The sequence below is a fragment of the Epinephelus lanceolatus genome, chromosome 3 (genome assembly GCF_041903045.1).
Source record: "Epinephelus lanceolatus isolate andai-2023 chromosome 3, ASM4190304v1, whole genome shotgun sequence".
In the NCBI taxonomy this organism is placed as follows: Eukaryota; Metazoa; Chordata; class Actinopteri; order Perciformes; family Serranidae; genus Epinephelus; species Epinephelus lanceolatus.
Genome location: NC_135736.1, coordinates 19,897,391 through 19,915,934, shown reverse-complemented (window position 1 = coordinate 19,915,934; position 18,544 = coordinate 19,897,391). Strand labels below are relative to the sequence as shown.

Below are 18,544 nucleotides of genomic sequence, written 5' to 3'. Positions count from 1 at the left end.
ACTTGGTGGAAAAGTGTAGCATGGGCAAAGTAAGAACCCATTACACGTTGAGCAAATCACACTAACAGGGCACATACGTAAATTATTTTTCTCTTCTGTTAACAGTGCAAGACAGTGCATTTGGCCTTGGCGGAATAAATGCCATACACTTTAAAATCCAAATATTGTAAAGTTTAATATGAAAACTGTAGTTAATTGTAGAAATGTGACGACAGGAACAGGAACAGTAATCCTCTGGGGTAACCTACACATGTAGTTACTCAGTGGTTTCATGGGAGCACTGGTAGGGTTGCAACACAGCCACATTCAGCGGTGCTTTTCTTCTCAAACTAAGGTGTAACTATGGAAACGTGAATATGCACATATCACATTTGGATTGCATTCAATTGTATAGGTGTACCTAATAAAGTGACCAGGAAATATATGTTGCAAACAAATGTGTTTTTCCCTCTGCCACAAAAAAGGTTTCTTCCTAAAACAAAGGTTACGTTCCTCATAATTATCCATCCAGAGGAACCCATCAGGAAAAGACATTTTACTAAAAAGTCTAACTGTTATCATCATGTAATGAACAATACATCATGAAATAGACTTTAATCTTTAATCTCATCCTTCCTCTTCATGAGACAGTTTATGCTAGTAATTTAGGTTTTCACCAAACATCAACAAGCCAAATTTCTTTATACACAATGAGCCATTTGTGTTGGGCATCTTGAACATGAACCTGATATTTAAAAAATAATTAATTAATAACTTAATCACACAAAGCAAAGATCCAGATATGTCATTGCAAACTGACCCAGTTAAAGATGTGACTGTTTACAACATCCAGAGATACTATTAAGCTACAATATCCTGGTGGTTATTGAATATAAAAACATAAATTACCACGTCAGCTATAAAAAGCCAATAACATTAAAAGGACGGACCAGTGTGCACTGTCTAGGGCCTTACACTGACTGTGTTATTACTGTTATATTATTTTTAGATTTTTGTATCCGCTCAGCGTTTCGCTCCCCACGTCCCAGCAGGCTCAACAGGGGCTGTGCCCTCTCTGCTCTCATGCAAATGTCAATATAAATGCTAAAACTCTTGGGATTGGCGTCAGCCAGCAGAGCAAGCGTCTATTTCATACTGACTTCAGATATGATGACTCGTCTAATTCATCAGCTCCCGACCTTTTTCATTTGGTGTTCCCCCACAGTTCTATCAGATGAGCTCATGTATACCTTCACCAGCAACAACCCGCCATGTTCTTACTTTGGTCATGTGGATTAATGTTGAACTGGGTGACATATAATACTATTATTATATAAAAGTGGATATTTTTCAACAATGTTTTAATACAAGATGATCATAAAAATGGACTGTTCTCTTTCTTTCAGTGCTTCTGCTTGCATTCCTATTAACTATCTCTATCACTGCGAGCAGCAGAAGTTGAATGTTTGAATCATTTATCTGTTACTTTTAGGTTTCCATTTCACCTTCTCTGCTTGCTCAGTATCAGTGGTTGTAACTAAGTACATTTACTCAGGTACTGTGTGGCTGAGACCTTGTCATATTTCAGATGTCTGAGTTGTTAGCAGTTTCATCAAAGTACATTAAGTAACTTAAAATTGTCCAATATTTTACAACCTACAAAGACTGTAGAAAACCATTGGAATTAACTTCTTAAGTGTATCTAACATAAATAAACCAGCTCCACTTCAACCAGCTTCAATAGAAAAATGTTATGTATGCATTGAAACATCAGTATTAACTGCAGAAGCCCACAATGTGCTGAAAAGAAAAGATCCTGTACGTCATTGTAATAAGAAACCTACTCAAAATAATGAGATAGTATCTGAAAATGATGACTTTGTTTTCCAAAATAATGACTTGGTGTCTTAATGTAATGAGACTTTTTTGAAATAATGACTAACTTATCTCAAAATAATGGCTTAGTGTCTCTTTACAGTAACAAACTTTATCAAAATAATATTGACTCTCAATATAATGAAAACTTTTTCAAAACGATGAGTATCTCGAAATGACATATATCAAAAAATGAATAACTTTCTCAAATTAATGACTTGGTGTCTCAAAATAATGACTTAGTATCGCAACATAATGTTAGTATCTCAAAATAATGACATGGTGACTCTGAATCATGAGCTTGTATTTTGATAGTGAGAAACCTTAAAATAATGACTCGATTATCTCAAAAGAAGGACTTGCTTTTCTTAAAATAATGACTTAGTATCGCAACATCATGAGAATTTATTTCAAAATAATGTTTTAGTATCATAAAATAATGACATAGTATCTGAAAATTAGAGACTTTCTCATTTTCATGACTTAGTATTTTGAAACATTGACATAGTGTCTTGGAATCATGACTTGCTACCTCGATATAATGTGAATTCTTTCAGAACAATGACTCAATTATCTTAAAATAATGGCGTAATATCTCAAAATAAGGACTTATGGCAACATAATAAAAACCTTTTCAAAATATGGACTGACTTATCTCAAAATACTGACTTAGTGTCTCATAATAATGAGGTTGTATCTGAAAATAGGAATCTGTCTCAAAATTATGAGAAACTTTCTTAAAAAATGAATTACTTATATTACTTAAAAGAATGACTTAGCTTTTAAACATAATGAGAATATGTTTTTTAATGACTAACCTCAAAATAATGACTTAGTATTGCAAGATAATGACTTAGTATTTCTAAACATGATGTAGTATCTTTTAATATTGACATAGTATCTTGGAATCATGACTTGGTATCTTGATATAATGAGAAGTTTTTGAGAACAGTGACTCAGTTATCTCAAAATAAAGACTTAGTGTCACAACATAATAAGAACTCTTCAAAATAATGACTTGACTATCTCAAACACTGACTTAGTGTCTCAAAATAATGAGATAGTATCTGAAAATGGGAATCTTTATCAAAATTATGAGAAACTCTTAAAATATGACTTGCTTATTTCAAAGTAGTTTTCAAACATAATGAGAATCAGGTTTTTTTCATGACCTACCTCAAAATAATGATTTAGTATTTCTAAACATTGACTTAGGATCTTTTAATATATGACTTGGTATCTTGATATAATGAGATTTTTTTAAATTTTTTTTAGAACAATCACCCCATTATCTCAAAATAATGACTTACTTTTCTCAAACTAATGATTTAGTATCTCAAAATAAGGACTTAGTATCTCAGCATGCTGACTTAGTGTCTCAGAATAATGATAGTATCTGAAAATGAGAATCTTTCTCAAAATATTTAGAAACTTTTTAATGACTTACCTCAAGATAATGAATTAGTATCACAAAATATTCACTTAATATATTGAAATAATGACTTAGTATGAAACTATCTCAAAATAATTACTTATCTAAAAATAGTGACTTGTTATTTTGAGATATAAAGTCATTTGTGAGATACTGAGTCATTGTGATAGTCTTTCGTTATAATGACTTACATGATGTGAGGGTGTGACAGGCGACTCAGGCTGATGTGATGCTGCTCCTGCTTTGGTTACTGTGACAGAAACTGTACAACAGATCAGCCTCACAAGAATTTCTAATCCTATTTGTGTGTTTATTTTTCACCTAAACACAAATATGTGAATTGAAATTTCTATTTTGTCAAACTAGCTGAGCTGCTTCACCGTCTTCCCTGGTGTACCAGGCTGGGATTCATACGTCTAATACTCATCTTAGAGACAGACCTTTTCAGTTTTCTGTGGAAAGGAGGCAGATGTTTCTCTGTAATGTTTGATTTATCCCCCTCCTCATCTCTCCTCCAGGTGCAGACTGCGATGTGGACTCGTCTGCCCGCTTCATCGCCGCCACCTTTGTCTCACTCAACACCACTCCTAGCAAACTCATCTACCACCACTTCACCACGGCGACCGACACCTCCAACATCCAGGTCGTCTTCCAGGTGGTCATGGACACAATAATCAAAGAGAACCTTGAGGCTGTGTCGCTCCTTTAACTGCCAGCGGAGGTACGAGACTTCACCAGACAGTCGCTGCTGTCAACCTTTGGATGAGTCATTTTAAAAGACATGAAGACTGCCTGCTCTCTGAAGGTGCAGCCTGGGAGCGCCACTGTTGTTTGTGATGCTTGATTTCATGTAGAAAAACTCTGTCAAACATCAGAAAAGAAGAAGGACCACCGTGCTGATCCTTTGTCTCGGGGTTGAGCCCTAAAACATTGACTTTTGAAACCCTGTGTTGAGAGTAGTGGGCATTTATATTTTTGTATTGTACTATAAATCAGACTATGAATGGTGGGGTTGCCTTTTTTAGGACTTGAATACACACACCATTTATTTGCCCATCTCTTCCGCTGTGTGTGTGTGTGGGCAGGACACAGAGGGAGTGAGGATTTACTGTTTGTCCGTTACTTCCTCTGTGTAGGGGTTCACTCATGCATACCACGGTGTGTTCTCTCCTCTCATCCATCACCCCGTCTGTGCACATCCTGTGTGCGTCACACCCTCCTAATGAGGCGGTGATCACTGTAAAAGCACCTCTGTTGTGTTTACTCGTCCTGAGCTGAAATCACTCCTGTTCGCTGTAATCTGTGCTTGAACTCGTTCCCCTGACTCTCACCAGTCAGCGATGATGCTACTTCATATTAGAAAAAAGAATATATGTCGAGAAACATCCCTGAAGCCTCCAACTTGTGTTTCATTTCCTTCCTTCTGCCTCTGATGATTATTGTTTTATTCTCTGACACACGCACATAAACTCATAAACCCTGATTTGTCAAGCAGGATGATGCTTCCTATATGTGATGTGTGTGGCATTAACTCCGCTGGGGTCTCTGAAGGCTCCCCTGAGCAAGTGATGATGGGATCACACCGGCTCCTCTCTGACTCCAGTAATAAACAAGATCTGGTAATGACTGATAGGCTCTGATATGCATACTGAAGGTGAAAGAAAAGAGAAAAACACCCCCAAGTGCCTTATGATGAAGTGGTTTTGCTGTCGAGTAATTTAAAAGCCTCCTACAGTACGTGTATGAAATGTCAATTTTCCCTTCTTGTTTTTTATCCCCCAACTTTCAGGGTGTATTTCATACTGTATCTTTACTCTGTAAGTCTCATAGCTGATGTCCTCACACTTATATTATGGTTTGTACTGTGTGTTCTAAACCTGCAATACAAAATAAATGTGATAGGCTAATGACTGTATTTTCACATCATACTTCATCTTCTTTAAAGAAGACCATGTAGACTGGTGAAGGGTGCAAATCAAGGCAGTGGTGGATCAATTATTTTCCTTTTTCATTCCCCCACTAGTTGAATATTCACAGACAAATTTAAGCCACACAACAGGTTACCAGTGTTTGTTCATTTTAATAGATAAAATAAATAAAAGTAATTTCCAGGAAATCTGCTCTGCAGTCAACTGTCTGGACATTTAATACATTTTGGCAACGGAGGGTACAGGGTCAGGGGTTCAACAGTAAAGACAGGAAGTCATCTGGAAAGAATGTGGTTTCAACTAACATCTCTCGCACTGTTTTTCTTTTCTCTTTTATACTCCTGTCTACACAACCAAAGCAAAACTGAACAATGAGTTTTTGTTTAATAAGAGGACATTCAGAGTCTGCAGCGGTCCATCATCGACAGTGATCAGGTTTTCCTCTGCGCCGTCACCCCCCCCCCCCCCCCCCCCCCCCCCCACACACACACACACTCATCCACCCCCCATTCCTTTCCTTCATATTTCGTTTCCAGAGAAGCACACCCGGGGCTCGGCGAAGGACCAGGACCGTCTCCGCCGGTCCGGCCGGGACTCACGCGGACAGGCAGTCCAGGGAGTCCAAGGTGAGGAAGACGTCCGCCTTGCACTGGAAGGTGCCCGTCCCGTCCCGCAGCAGCTCGCAGCTCTTCAGATTTGGAGAGATGTCCTTTACGCAGATGGCCTGCAGGAGGTGAAATTAAGCAATGAGAGAAATTAAAGTTAATGGGAAAACCGGTACAGTGCCACATTTCTGTAGAACTAAATCTTCTCAATCTAACCTCAGTGGCTCTTATTTCATTTACCGTTAACATCAAGTGGCACTGTGTCGTTTTGCAGCAATAAGAGCAGGCTATTACCGCAATAAGACAAATGTGTAACAGTCGCTTATTAGACAAATCCTATGTTTTCATTCTTCCTATATTTTTGCCTTTAAGTGGGAATTGTTGGGAGATCATAACGACTTAAAATTTCGAACATTACTTAAGTTATCTTGTCAATGACCGTCTTGTCACAGTGTTTTAATGCTTCTGGCTGTGGTTTGACCTGCAGCGCTCGCTGGTTTGCGCCTTTACGCACGAGTTGTTTAACTTTTAAGATACGATTTTGCCCCTGAAAGTTTGTTTAGTCGTCTTAAGGATAACAAATGTGCTTCTGATCTCTTGTTTACTTGCTTTATTTGTAACTTTCAATATTCAAGTATGGCTGCTGTGGTGCTGAAAGGAAATCAACTTTTACGCGCATCTCTTCTTCATTTTATCGTCAGTGTAAAATCAACAGAAGCCCCTCAAACAGGAAAAAAAGGTTATAGTAACTTAACTGTACTTACCATGCTTTTCAGTATGGAGATCTGCCTGTTAGTCTCTGGAATCACGTTGTTACCTGCCGTCTCCCCGCTCTCCATCAGCGTCTCCTCAGACTCGGACCTCCGGACGTAAGGCGACCTCCTGATACCGGACAGCAAACCGGAGGCACGACCTACCGAGTAGTAACTGGGCCCGGTCGACTGCTTGTACCAAGCTTCGACTGGATGGCAGGAGATGAGCAGAGACACACCGACGCACACCACGGCAAACCTGACTGACCACTCCATGTCTGCAAACGTCTTGGCACTTTTTACGCAAAAGGACGACGGCGCTTTTTCTCGTCTTTTGTTGATCAGAGGTCGACTTGAGGTTTTGCTGGGTGTTTGGAAAACTTTCTGCTGCTTATATAGGCTGACTGGGCGACGTTATCGTGACCCAGGACGTTCGTCAAATCAGAGTTGAGGTGGGCGGATGATGATCCGTCTTAATGCAGGAGAAGGAAAAAAAGACCAATCCGAATTGATCAGCTTTTTGATGGTTTGGTTGGTGTGTGTGTGTGTGTGTGTGTGTGGTATAGAGTATGAGGGGGTTGGAGATGTATAGGGACGTCAGTCCATCTCTGACGCTTGTAGAAATCGTAATGACGTAAGTGGTCAAAACTGAAAGATGTCCACTTAACTTTTAAATTAATGATGAGGGGGGTTTTATGTCTCACTAATGAGACTAACTAATTGTTAGGTTAAAATTGCCTGAATGTCTACAAGCATCAATACATCTCATAAACTTAAAGGGAAACGATGCCCACTTTCAATATTTAGATGCTATTCCTGCTTCTGACAGTCAAAAAATATTGGTAAATATAAGCAACTCTCTCTAAAATCTATAAACTAGAGAGCTAAAACCCAAATTTGTGGTGTCAACAAGTATAGAGTCTGGAGCTGCTCCATAGGCAGTGAATTAGGGAGCTGTTTTAGATGACACTAATAGCACACAGGAATGTTCTGGGTATATGGGAACATTTTCTGTGTCAGAACTGAGACACAACACAAGTATAAAGCTAATTTGGATGTATATAAAAAGAAAACAAACATTCTGTTGGTCCACAAAATCAACCTCCCATTCATTGCCTATGGAACAGCTCCAGACGATACCTGATGGCATCACAAGTTTGAGATTTACTGTGGTTTCTGGCTTTGAGAGAGAGTAGCTCATGTTCACAAATATTGATTGAACTTTCCTAGACAACGGATATAACATATTGGAAATCTTAATCTAGGTGGCATTCCCTCCCGACTCATCTCTAGAACCACTTTCAAACACAAATGAAGAGCCAGCTGATACTTTTTTGGATTTACATTAAATTTTTCCGAAAAATAATCACCCATTAAAAGCCTTTAAATTGGGTCAGTGCTGGAAAGTATCACTGACCCACTGCCTGCGTGCAACAAAAGGTGCACAACAAAGCAAAATCAGTGTGCGTGGTTTTAAGGACATCAACAAGAGTGGAAATGGAAAGATTACTATTGGAGTGAAAAAAAAAGAGCAGATCAATAAACATCAGTGAATAATCAACAGATCCAAATTGTGTTCCCTTCCAACAGCTTTCTACATGGACAGACCTAAAATCAGTCTTACTTCAAACGGGAGCTCTGAGGAATCAATACAAACCCTTTTTCCCCATTGATCTGCCGACCTCACCAGTCATGCGTCATGAACTCTACCACCTATGTATCAGCAGATCAGCAGGAGAGCAACAGTGATGGAGATGTAAAACAGAGACGGATGCATCTACATTGGTTAAAATAATCATAACAAAAACAGTTAAACAGTGTGTAACCATGTTGGCTCTCCATGAAGCAGGGTAATGAGGGGGTCTGGATGAGGGGAAAATGTACCTTAAATGTATAGAGACAGATAAGAAGGACCACTAACTTGAATGATGAAATTATCTGGTTACATAAAGAAGAATGATACAAAAAACAATGTTAGGAATTAAGGCAATTCAAGTTTCGTTTATTTTTTTGAGCATTAAAAGCAGCACTAACGTACAAAAATAAAACTACAAATAAATGTCATTTATTTTATAAGAGGAATGTGCTCATGTGCGCAGACGTCATGTCAATCAAGACAAGTAAAAGTACCATTAGAGTCCATTGTAGAGTGGTCTGCAGTGCGGCTCCATTTTGTCCTCCAGGACATAGTCGGGTCCACAGACCCAGGGGTCACCCGTCTCCCACTGCCACTTCTGCAGACTCTGCCTTAGGCTCTCCAGCACGGCGCTGTAGAACGGGTCTGATACCAGGTTCCTCGTCTCCAGTGGGTCTGTCCTGTGTTAGTGAAGCATTTGTTCAAATTTTAACATCATGAACAGAGAGAACAAGATTACATTCTCCTGTACTGAGGTCATTGTATCAGATTACATGTTTCTTTCTGGGAAAGCTTATAGATAATTATAAAGAAACTACTGATGGTAAAATAAAGCTTTACTATTAATTCCCAGCATGACGGTCTAAATGCTGTTTCCTCTGCGGGCTCTCTGCACTATTTTCTGTAACCTTTGTCCTGTTGGGGGTTGCGGGGGGGCTGGAGCCTATCCCAGCTGACATTGGGCGAGAGGCGGGGTACACCCTGAACAGGTCGCCAGACTATTGCAGGGCTGACACATAGAGACAGACAACCATTCACATTCATATTCACAGTCACCACCGAGTCTGCATGTCTTTGGACTGTGGGAAGAAGCCGGAGCACCCAGAGGGCCCACCCCACCCTGGATTCAAACTGGCAACCCTCTTGCTGTGAGGAAACAATGCTAACCACTGCACCACCGTGCTGCCAATGTTAAATATACTAAGCCTAAACCATACCCACCATGTGAATTCCCTAAATTCCCAGAGGACACACTTCTCCTCAGTGGCAGCTACATCTCTGAACAGTCAAGAGAAAACCCAAAGCAAGCCTTTTAATATGAATTATAAAGAAATCTACCTAACTGTGATGAATGCTGATGGATGAAATTCAAATTAAATTGAAAAGACAAATAGATTTTCAAAATTCATTTAGGATTCTAGGTCCAATCCTCTATTATCTTTTTCGTTAGAATATCAGTCCAAACACACACGCAGAAAAAGCAGAAATGTGCGAGCATCCCTGATCTCTCTCCACAAAGATCTGACTCATTTTTTACACTCAGCTCCAAGTCACAGAGAAAATGTACATGCTCTTTGATTGCGTTATGTCACAGTCAGGCAAAGGAAGCAGGGCTGCAGTAGATGATTATTTCCCATTTTAAATTAATATGATGAGATTTTTAGTCGTTTATGGTAGTCTATAAAATATCCATTAACAGTGGAAAACGGCCATTGAAATTTCTCTAAATGACTTGTTTTGTCCGACCGACTGCCTGAAACTCAGAGATATTTGATTCACAGTGATGTTAGACAGGGAGAAGCAGCAAATGCTCACATTTGAGGAGCTGGATCCTGGAACTGGACTTACGCAATGTATCAGCTATCAAAATGTGTAGAGATTCCTTCATCATGGATCAACCATTTGACTACTCATTTCAGCGCTAAAAACAAGCATCCAGGGGCGTTGCTGGCTTAGTGGTTAGAGCACGCGCCCCACGTACAAGGCTGTTGCCGCAGCGGCTCGGGTTCGACTCCAGCCTGTGGCCCTTTGCTGCATGTCACTCCCTCACTCTCTTCCCCTTTCACGCTTGTCTGTCCTATCGATTAAAGGCTAAAATGCCCAAAAAAAATGTAAAAAAAAAAAAAAAAAGACAAGCATCCAATTCTTGCTTTAGCAGCCTTTCACGGTCCCAGGGACATACAGCAGGGAGGACATAGGAACTCTTTTAGTGACTTATTATTAATGCACTAAACGTCACATACATATATATATTCAAAAGTCAAAGCAAGGAGGGCAACGCCAGGGTTTGTTTTTAAGGGAGAAACTTCACATTATAGACAATGCAATTCAATTCTTTACCAGCAGCCTCCTCACTTCATACTGTGCTTCAAAAATACAATCAACACATAACTGACAGCTAAACTAGTAAATAAATGTAGTCTGAAGTGTAACTTAACACCAGGCTGAAAAGCAGTGTCTTGCTGCCCTCTCTGGTGGAAAGTAACAAACCTGTTTTACCTCTGACCAAACGCAGCATCACTGACAGGTGCAGTCAGGTGCTCTGTTGAACCTGTGACCACACAACATGTTCTCACTCCCAACTCGTCCAATACGGCAGCTTGGTCAGTGACTCAACCCTTCAAACTATGACGCTCTATGAACCCCTCTAATGTTGATTTTTGACACTCAGGGACGACCTGTTAGTTATGGCTTGTTATATGCATAGTGTCTTTTTAAAACAAATGTCCATGTTCACAGGAAACGTAGGTTTTGGTCCCCAAAAATTCTTTAGGTTATGAGAAATAAACTTGGTTAGGTTTAGAAAAAAGATTACAGTTTGGGTGACAACATGATTGCTTGTTTTGTAACTTCAGTAAATTAACAACTTTGTCACATGGCATATGAGATGTATGTCACGTGACACAGGTCACATGATGTTAAGTTACATTGTTTTTAAAGAAAAAAAAAGTTCACAGGGGACAAAAACACTGGTCTCCTGGGTGAAAGTCCTGTGCCCCGCCCTCCCATCCTACTTGGACCATCTTGCTCTTTGAACTATGTCATTGCCACCAGGCCAGTCACCAGAAGAAAATGTTGGCATTGTATGTTTTTGCAAATTACAAGTACATTATATTTGGATGCTTCATTCATATCACATGAATGTTTCTAAAATGACATAGCATATAAGCTGACTTGTGGAGGTGTAGGGGATGGTGGATGGCATGTCACTTAGGTGAGACAACTGCCAAGCTGTTGACCACTGTTTGAGACCAACAAACAACAAAACCTGTTGGCTTTTTAGGTACCAGCAGTAGCTGTTTTTTGCCGAGACATTGCTGCTTTTCCAGACGGGACTGAGCCCCCAAAACCGGGTATATTAACCCAAAACATGATCTTTTCCTAATCATAATTAACCACATGTTAACCACATCATTCCTTAAATGTAAAGTTTTAATGTATCTGCTACATAATAATGTGCAAATGTAACATATCCGTGGTTTGCAGAAACATACAATGCCAACAATTTTATAGGTGATTGGGTCACCCATATACATATTGAATGGGGCCTTGTGCATCAGAATCAGATTCTGATGGCGCTGGACTGAGCTGCTGTCTTCAGCGCCCTGGGAATGAGAACGGACTGCACCACAACAATGATGTCACAGGTCCCTGAAGTACACCTGGACATCAATGCAGCAAGCTGAGAAGTTAAACCTCCAGAGGTAAACAAAGAGGAGATTCTCAGAGAATGTGAAGTTAAATTAAAAGATATTAGTGTTTGGGGGCTTTTAAGAGTCCTTATGACAGGAATTCAAATTTCAGGAATTTATAAACATATAGTATTAGACACATTTAAATAATAATAATTCAATATATTGGCAATTTATATTAAATATGGACTGACAATATTATAATTTATCAGCACATTGACTATGAATAAAATTCACCCTAAAGATCAACACAGACAGTGCTGCTTTTGTTGCTCTTAAGCTCTGGAGTGCCCAGATGTTGCAGTTTGTTTTTTTAGAGGGAAAGAATAAAACTGAAGTTCAGAGTGGGAGAAGCACACCCGTTTCCTCTTATGAAAATTCAATTTAAATTTGTTCTAGTATATTTTCTGTTCTTTATGGTGACCGTTTCTGTTCAAGTCAAACTATGAAATGTGGCAGATGTACTTCATTTAAATAAGATCAGAGCTTGTGTCATCCACCAGTCATAGTCAAGTATTGTGATCACTCTGCTTAGGGCTTTAATCTCCAAACTCATTTACCAAATGTGATTGATCTTTATCTGTGAATTATGATAGAGAATGTGCTTCTGCCCCGAAGCTGTTAACATGAGGAACACTTGAACAACATGAGCTGTAACAGACCTGGAGTCGAACAGTTCCCAGCGCTCCCTGTAGTAATACTGCTCTAGGGTTTTGAACCAGTGTGTGGGCTCTCTAAGCCTCGTACGGTTCAGCAGGTCCTGGAAGGTGGGTGAAACGTAAAAGTCCTGGTCGATGGGGAAGGGCATACGGTAGTGCAGGTTGTGGAGAAGGTGGTATGTCCCCTGGTGGACAGAGCGGGTTGGGTAGTACATGGTTACCTGAAATCAGAATGACAGTACAGCAGTCAAGACCTTGTGTTCAGCTCCTTTTAGTTGTGACAGTGACGATGACATCCTGTGGTGCTATGGTGCTACAGACCTCATGGAGGGACTGGCTGGCGTAGACTGTGTGCCAGTTGCTGGGCTCAGTGACCAGAGCAGGCAGTAAGGAGCGACCAGTGAGGTGGACCGGGGTGTTGGGACTGCCGGGGAGGCTGTAGGACGGGTAGGGAATGGAGAACCAGTCAAGAATAGTGGGAGTGATGTCTGCAAAAAAAAAAAAGAGAGAAGAGGAGAAAAGACAGTGAGAAAATATGACAAACTAGAAGCTCATCTGGTGTTACACATTTGGCTTTAATGGTAAAGGAGCTGTAAACGACATCCAGAGCCTGAGCATCTAATTTTGTCTATGATTCAGAGTGTAAGGATTGCCTACAGATGGCTCTCAACATGGAGGTGGCGGCTGGTAGCCGCTAATGGTGCTAAAAGCAGAGTGCTAACAACAGCAAGAGTGCTGACAGAGCAATTTAAACAGTGAGCAGATACTACATGTAAAATACTGCCATAAATTCAGAATTAAAGGAAAATTTGAAGCGGTTGATATTTATAGGTTATTATGCAGTGGTTTCAGTGGTCCGGCCCACTTGAAAACTGGGTAGCATGTGGACCCTGAACTACAATGAGTTTGACACCCCTGGTCTACAACAACGAATAGAGAGGATCGGATTACAACGCACAGAGGGAGTGTGACTTCGTTCTCTGCTCAGGACGCCATTACTCCACTATATCTTTACATGGCAAACAGTGGTTTGCTGCTATATTAATACATTCAATGTCACACACAGATATACTCGTATATCAATGATCATATGAATTCTTAAATACTGCACATGTACTCAGAATTAGTACAGTGTTGCTATTATTTTATACTGCAAACATCTTTATGTTTTTATGTCACTGTCCAATGAAATAAATACATTTATACCAATATATATTATAACATCTTAAAATTTTGAGATTTTTAATTTTTTAAATGAACATAAAGATAAAGTGTTCCTTTTTGGGTTGAGAAAATTGTGCCCCAACTAAATAAACCATTTAAAAAAACCTTAAACACTGAGCTGTTTTTTTAGCTTATGAAAAGCTGACATATCATGGAGACATATGCTTTTCACAGGATAGTATTTATGTCTCACATACTAAATGTTCATTACACCTACCATGTTATGTCATTAAATATTTGCCATATTTAAAGTTTTGTCAATGTGTTGTAATTATCTTCTGCAGACATTTATATCACATCTGTCATGTTATTTTCATATTTACTTTTAATTATTACCTCCTGATGGGATCATTTTCAGTTCATTTTGTATGAGATCTGCTGCTGATGCATCATTATGTCTCCCCCTGGTGGCTGTTCGAGCACATCAGATGAACACACTGACTTTGTTCATTTATGTAAGCCAACCTAGCAATACACCAAGGGGTCCGTGTTATTTTATCATGACTTTGCCTCTTTTTTCCTGAAATCCACACATTATCTTTAACTGCTCTCCCTTTACAGCATCCAGACAGACAGCCATTTACGCTGACATTCACACCTACAGGCAATTAAGAGTTAACATTTAACCTGCTCTGCATGCCTTTGAACTGTGGGAGAAAGCTGGAGCCACTCTAACATGGGGAGAACATGCAGACACCACACAGAAGGGCCCCAAGCCCAGGTTTAAACCCAGGACCCTCTTGCTGTGTGAGGCGACAGCGCTAACCAACTGCCTGAAATACCTTTACATTGTTTTGCCTATAGTAATCTGAGAGAAATCCCTCTCTGGTTGAACTGCTCCTAACTCATTACTCACTAAGGCTATAACCTGTGATGAGGTGTCACAGAAGTAGATATTGCTTTGTTTGAAGGAGTCACAGGCCCAAAAGGTTGGGAGCCACTGATCTGAGCACTAACCTTGAACCAAACTTGCTATGAATACTGTGCTCACAGCGAGTACCTGCTAAACTTTAAAAACTTGCCACCCTCTTTCTGCCATCTATCTCTTACCCAGCAGGCTGACGTAGGCCTGGCTGGTGTCTCCCCATCGCTCCCTGTGCTCTGGAGAGGACACTAGCATGGGCTCTGCTGTCCCGGAGCGATATAGGTTGGTCCTGCCGTTTGGGAAGGGGATGCCATTATCTGAGCTGTAGATGACGAGAGTGTCGTTCTCATAACCAGCGTCCCTGAGCTCCTGAAGAACCAAACCGATACCTGCAGAGGAAATTCACACCATTAAAACTTAGTGTTTTACAAGAATAGTCTTCATGTTGTGCACGTGTAAGTGTTGTTACATACCTTGGTCCAGTCTGCTAACTGTGGTGTACTGTGCAGCCAAGTCGGCTCGTGCCGCAGGTGTGTCCGGTACAAAAGGAGGAACCTGAAGAACATGAAATCAGGACAGAACTTTTGACTGGTGCTGTTAGAAAATACACTTTCCAATGGGATTTTTTTTCCCTATCTCAACACTGCATGTCACTAACCTTTACTTGTTCTGGTGTGTAATATTCTGGTGTCCAGTCGGGTATCCTGCCCATCCCCATTTCACCATTCCCAAACTTCTCGCAGAAAGCTCCATACTGGGGCTGCGAGTGTCCACAGCGGTGGGTGTCGTGAAAGGCAACATACAGTAAAAACGGCCTCTCTTCATCTTTTAAATTGTCTTTATTCTCATCTTTCTTTCGCCTTCGTTCAAAGGCTTCTTCTTTATGGGTCTTGAAAAACTTGCGGACCAGGAGTTTGATGCGGGTGATGTTCCTCCCCACCTGGAGGACAGAGTTGTTCTCCTCTGTGTAGGCATAATCAAAAGGGTAAACGGATCCAGGGCCGACATGTTTCTTCCCAATTATACCTGTGGGAGTGATAGCGCAAACAAAGTGAAAGGGTGGGGAATGGTGATAAGAGGCATGAGTGTGTGTGAGAGTAGACTTAAAATAAACTGGTCTCATTGTTACATACCTGTGTGTATGTTAGCTTTGCTGAGGAGCAGCGGCAGACTTTGTACTCCGTCAAATGAGTTGAAGTGGTGAACACCTTGATGAAGCCCGTACATGCCATTCTGGTGCTGAAAACACACCAAACAGATCTAAATACTGTGCCTTAATCCACAAATGACAGGGAGCTGGTGTGTGTGTTTTTCTTTTACCTGCGGCAGGCCGGTGAGGATGGTGGAGCGGCTGGGGGAGCAGCTGCTGACAGAGGTGAAGGCATTGCTGAACACCAGACTACGCTGGGCCAGAGAGCGCAGGTGGGGGGTGTGGACCACAGAGTTGTTGTACACCTCTGTCTCAAAACCTGCATCATCAGCTGGAAGAGGAAAAAGACAAAGTTCTTAGCTCTTACGCTACCTGTCCAAAGGTATGTGGACAACACTGTGGAACCTGGCTGCAGGGATTTGTTCCCATTTGGCCACAAGAGCATTCGTTATGTTGCCCACTGATGTTGGACGATTAGGCCTGGCTTGCTGTCAAAATGGGGATAAAACATTGGTTCATGGTTCTGACTTCCCCAAACTGTTAAAGTTTAAGGCATGCTGTTGTCATTGTGTGCTTTAGCATTAAGATTTTCCTTGAGTGGAATACATAGAACCTGTCAAACACACAGCCTGAGGGCCAGAACCAGCCCACCAGAGGGTCCAAACCGGTCCACTAGATGTCTCTGCACACCTAATATTGATGCACCTGTGAAGGCCACGAGGTGCCAGCAAGTTAAACAGTAGTCTGCTTCATGTAAAATGCTTCAGAGGCTTTTCTACTGTGACCAGAATACAGCTCTCTGAAAACACATTGAAAACTCATTATGATCATATTTAAAGACACTGAACATTGTGCAGAATATTGTCAGCAGCTTCAGTACAAAAGAATGTGGATCAGATTTCTGTCTTAAAATACTGCTGGTGGAACCCTCTCGCTGAGACACTGCCAAAAGTTTAGATTTGTAATTAGTCTATAAGGCAGGGGATAACTTAACCTGCCTCCTCAATAGCTTCCACTTTAGTTTGGTGTGGTGATGCTAGCATTACCACACAGGAGTGGAAATGTATGGAAAAATGACACAGAAGTCAATTATATCATCCAGGGAAGGCTGAATAACAGAAACACCTCAAGACTGTTGTATTAGACTGCATTAGCTGTAGCTAGGTGTACCTAATAAACTGACAATTGAATGTATATCAACATTATAATTAATTTTTTCCAGCAATATCTTTATTCATTTTCAAATACTTTGAAGAACTGGGAAGCAACTGTGTCCTCATCCAGAAGAATATCGAAAGCAGAGATTATTGTCCAACAACAAAACAAAGTCTTCCGTTACATGTCAGACATTTTAAAGATATCAAAATACAAACAACAAGAATAAATCTAATAAATTATACACTAAAATAAAATAAACCAAAAAAAGAGGTTTCTCTGTTTTACAAAGAGGGTTCCCGTATTGTTATTTACACTGATCAGCCAAAACATTAAAACCACCGACAGGTGAAGTGAATAACTTTGATTATTTTGTTCCAATATATTGTGTTGCTGGGAAACCTTTGGTTCTGGCATTCATGGGGATACCACCTGACATGTTCCACCCCCTCAAACACCATTGCAGACCAAGTATCCGCCCTCATGGCAACAGTAATCCCCAATGGCAGTGGCCCCCCAGCAGAAAAAAGCAAAATGCCGCACTGTAAAAACTGTTTAGAAATGGTCTGTGGAGTGTGACAAAAAGCTCAAGGTGTCTAAATTTCCCAGGTCCAAATCTGCTCCAGGATTCTTGTGATGTGTCGGTACCCCAGATGTACCCTTAATCCAAGTTGGGGCCTCTTTGGCTCAGACTTGGCTCTGACCAATCGAGGCATGGACACATGACCTCTGGGAGTGTCATGCAGTGTCTGGCACTAGTGCGTTGGCGGCAGATCCATTTAGTCCAGTGGGTTGTGAGGTGGGTTAATGGCATGTGCCACAGATGCTCATTCAGATTGGGATCTGGGGAATTTGGAGGCCAGGTTGACACTTTGAGGTCTGTCACATTCCTCGGGCCATTCCTGACCGATGTTTGCAGTGTGGCATGGTGCATTATCCTGCTGGGGGGGGCACTGCCATTGGGGAGTACTGTTGCCATGAGGGGGGGTACTTGGCCTGCAACGGTGTTTGTGTGGGTGGAGCATGTCAGGTGGTATCCACATGAATGCCAGAACTAAAGGTTTCCCAGCAGAACAATGCATTGGAACAAAATAATCAAAGTTATTCACTTCACCTGTCAGTGGTTTTAATGTTTGTTTCATGCTTTCATTGTTTGAACCTTGTATCAAACTCAAAGACATGGTTCACATGGAACATACCAGTACAGCCAGGTATTAAAAGGAGTTCAGATAGTTGAGGCAACTGCAGAGGACCACTACACTACATACATGTCTTCAGTCAGAGTTCAGAAGACATTACCATAAAGAGTTCACTCACCAATTATTAGGAGGACATTTCTTGTCTTTGACTCCCCGGTGTCACATGATGCCAAAGTGAGAAAAAATAACTCAAGCAGCATGATGATTAGCTCTCCTCTCTGTTACCCATAAATCACACCTCACGTTACTGGGTCTCAAAATGATTTCTGGTTTGACTTAAAAGGTTCAATGTGAGTGAAAACAATAGCATTCAATAAATAAAATTAATAAACTCCTCAAAAGTGATATATAAAGTATTTAAAGTGTCTCCTAGTGAAGCTGTGTGCAGCATCA

The 18,544-nt window shown here is 40.7% G+C and overlaps 3 protein-coding genes across 4 annotated transcripts in view; 1 reads left to right on the top strand and 2 right to left on the bottom strand.

Annotated features, from left to right (window-relative positions):
• gnav1 (guanine nucleotide binding protein (G protein) alpha v1) overlaps positions 1-5,199 on the top strand; it is a 44,774-nt gene extending 39,575 nt beyond the window's left edge. For both annotated transcript variants that reach the window (XM_033625109.2, XM_078166094.1), the window contains one exon: positions 3,805-5,199. In XM_033625109.2, the coding sequence (XP_033481000.1) occupies positions 3,805-3,995 (191 nt within the window). In that variant the 3' untranslated portion in view covers positions 3,996-5,199. The remainder of the gene's footprint in view (positions 1-3,804) is intronic.
• Positions 5,200-5,704: 505 nt separating this feature from the next.
• On the bottom strand, positions 5,705-6,955 carry npb (neuropeptide B). Its single transcript, XM_033625055.2, has 2 exons — positions 6,584-6,955; positions 5,705-5,938 (listed from the first exon to the last, which is right to left on the bottom strand). The coding sequence occupies exons 1-2, from the start codon at positions 6,845-6,847 to the stop codon at positions 5,810-5,812; spliced, it is 393 nt and encodes a 130-aa protein (XP_033480946.1). The 5' UTR covers positions 6,848-6,955; the 3' UTR covers positions 5,705-5,809.
• Positions 6,956-8,549: 1,594 nt separating this feature from the next.
• Positions 8,550-18,487, bottom strand: sgsh (N-sulfoglucosamine sulfohydrolase (sulfamidase)). Its single transcript, XM_033623347.2, has 9 exons — positions 18,270-18,487; positions 15,968-16,128; positions 15,781-15,886; positions 15,306-15,673; positions 15,121-15,202; positions 14,833-15,036; positions 12,880-13,046; positions 12,562-12,779; positions 8,550-8,887 (listed from the first exon to the last, which is right to left on the bottom strand). The coding sequence occupies exons 1-9, from the start codon at positions 18,349-18,351 to the stop codon at positions 8,704-8,706; spliced, it is 1,572 nt and encodes a 523-aa protein (XP_033479238.2). The 5' UTR covers positions 18,352-18,487; the 3' UTR covers positions 8,550-8,703.
• Between the last annotated feature and the right edge of the window lie 57 nt (positions 18,488-18,544).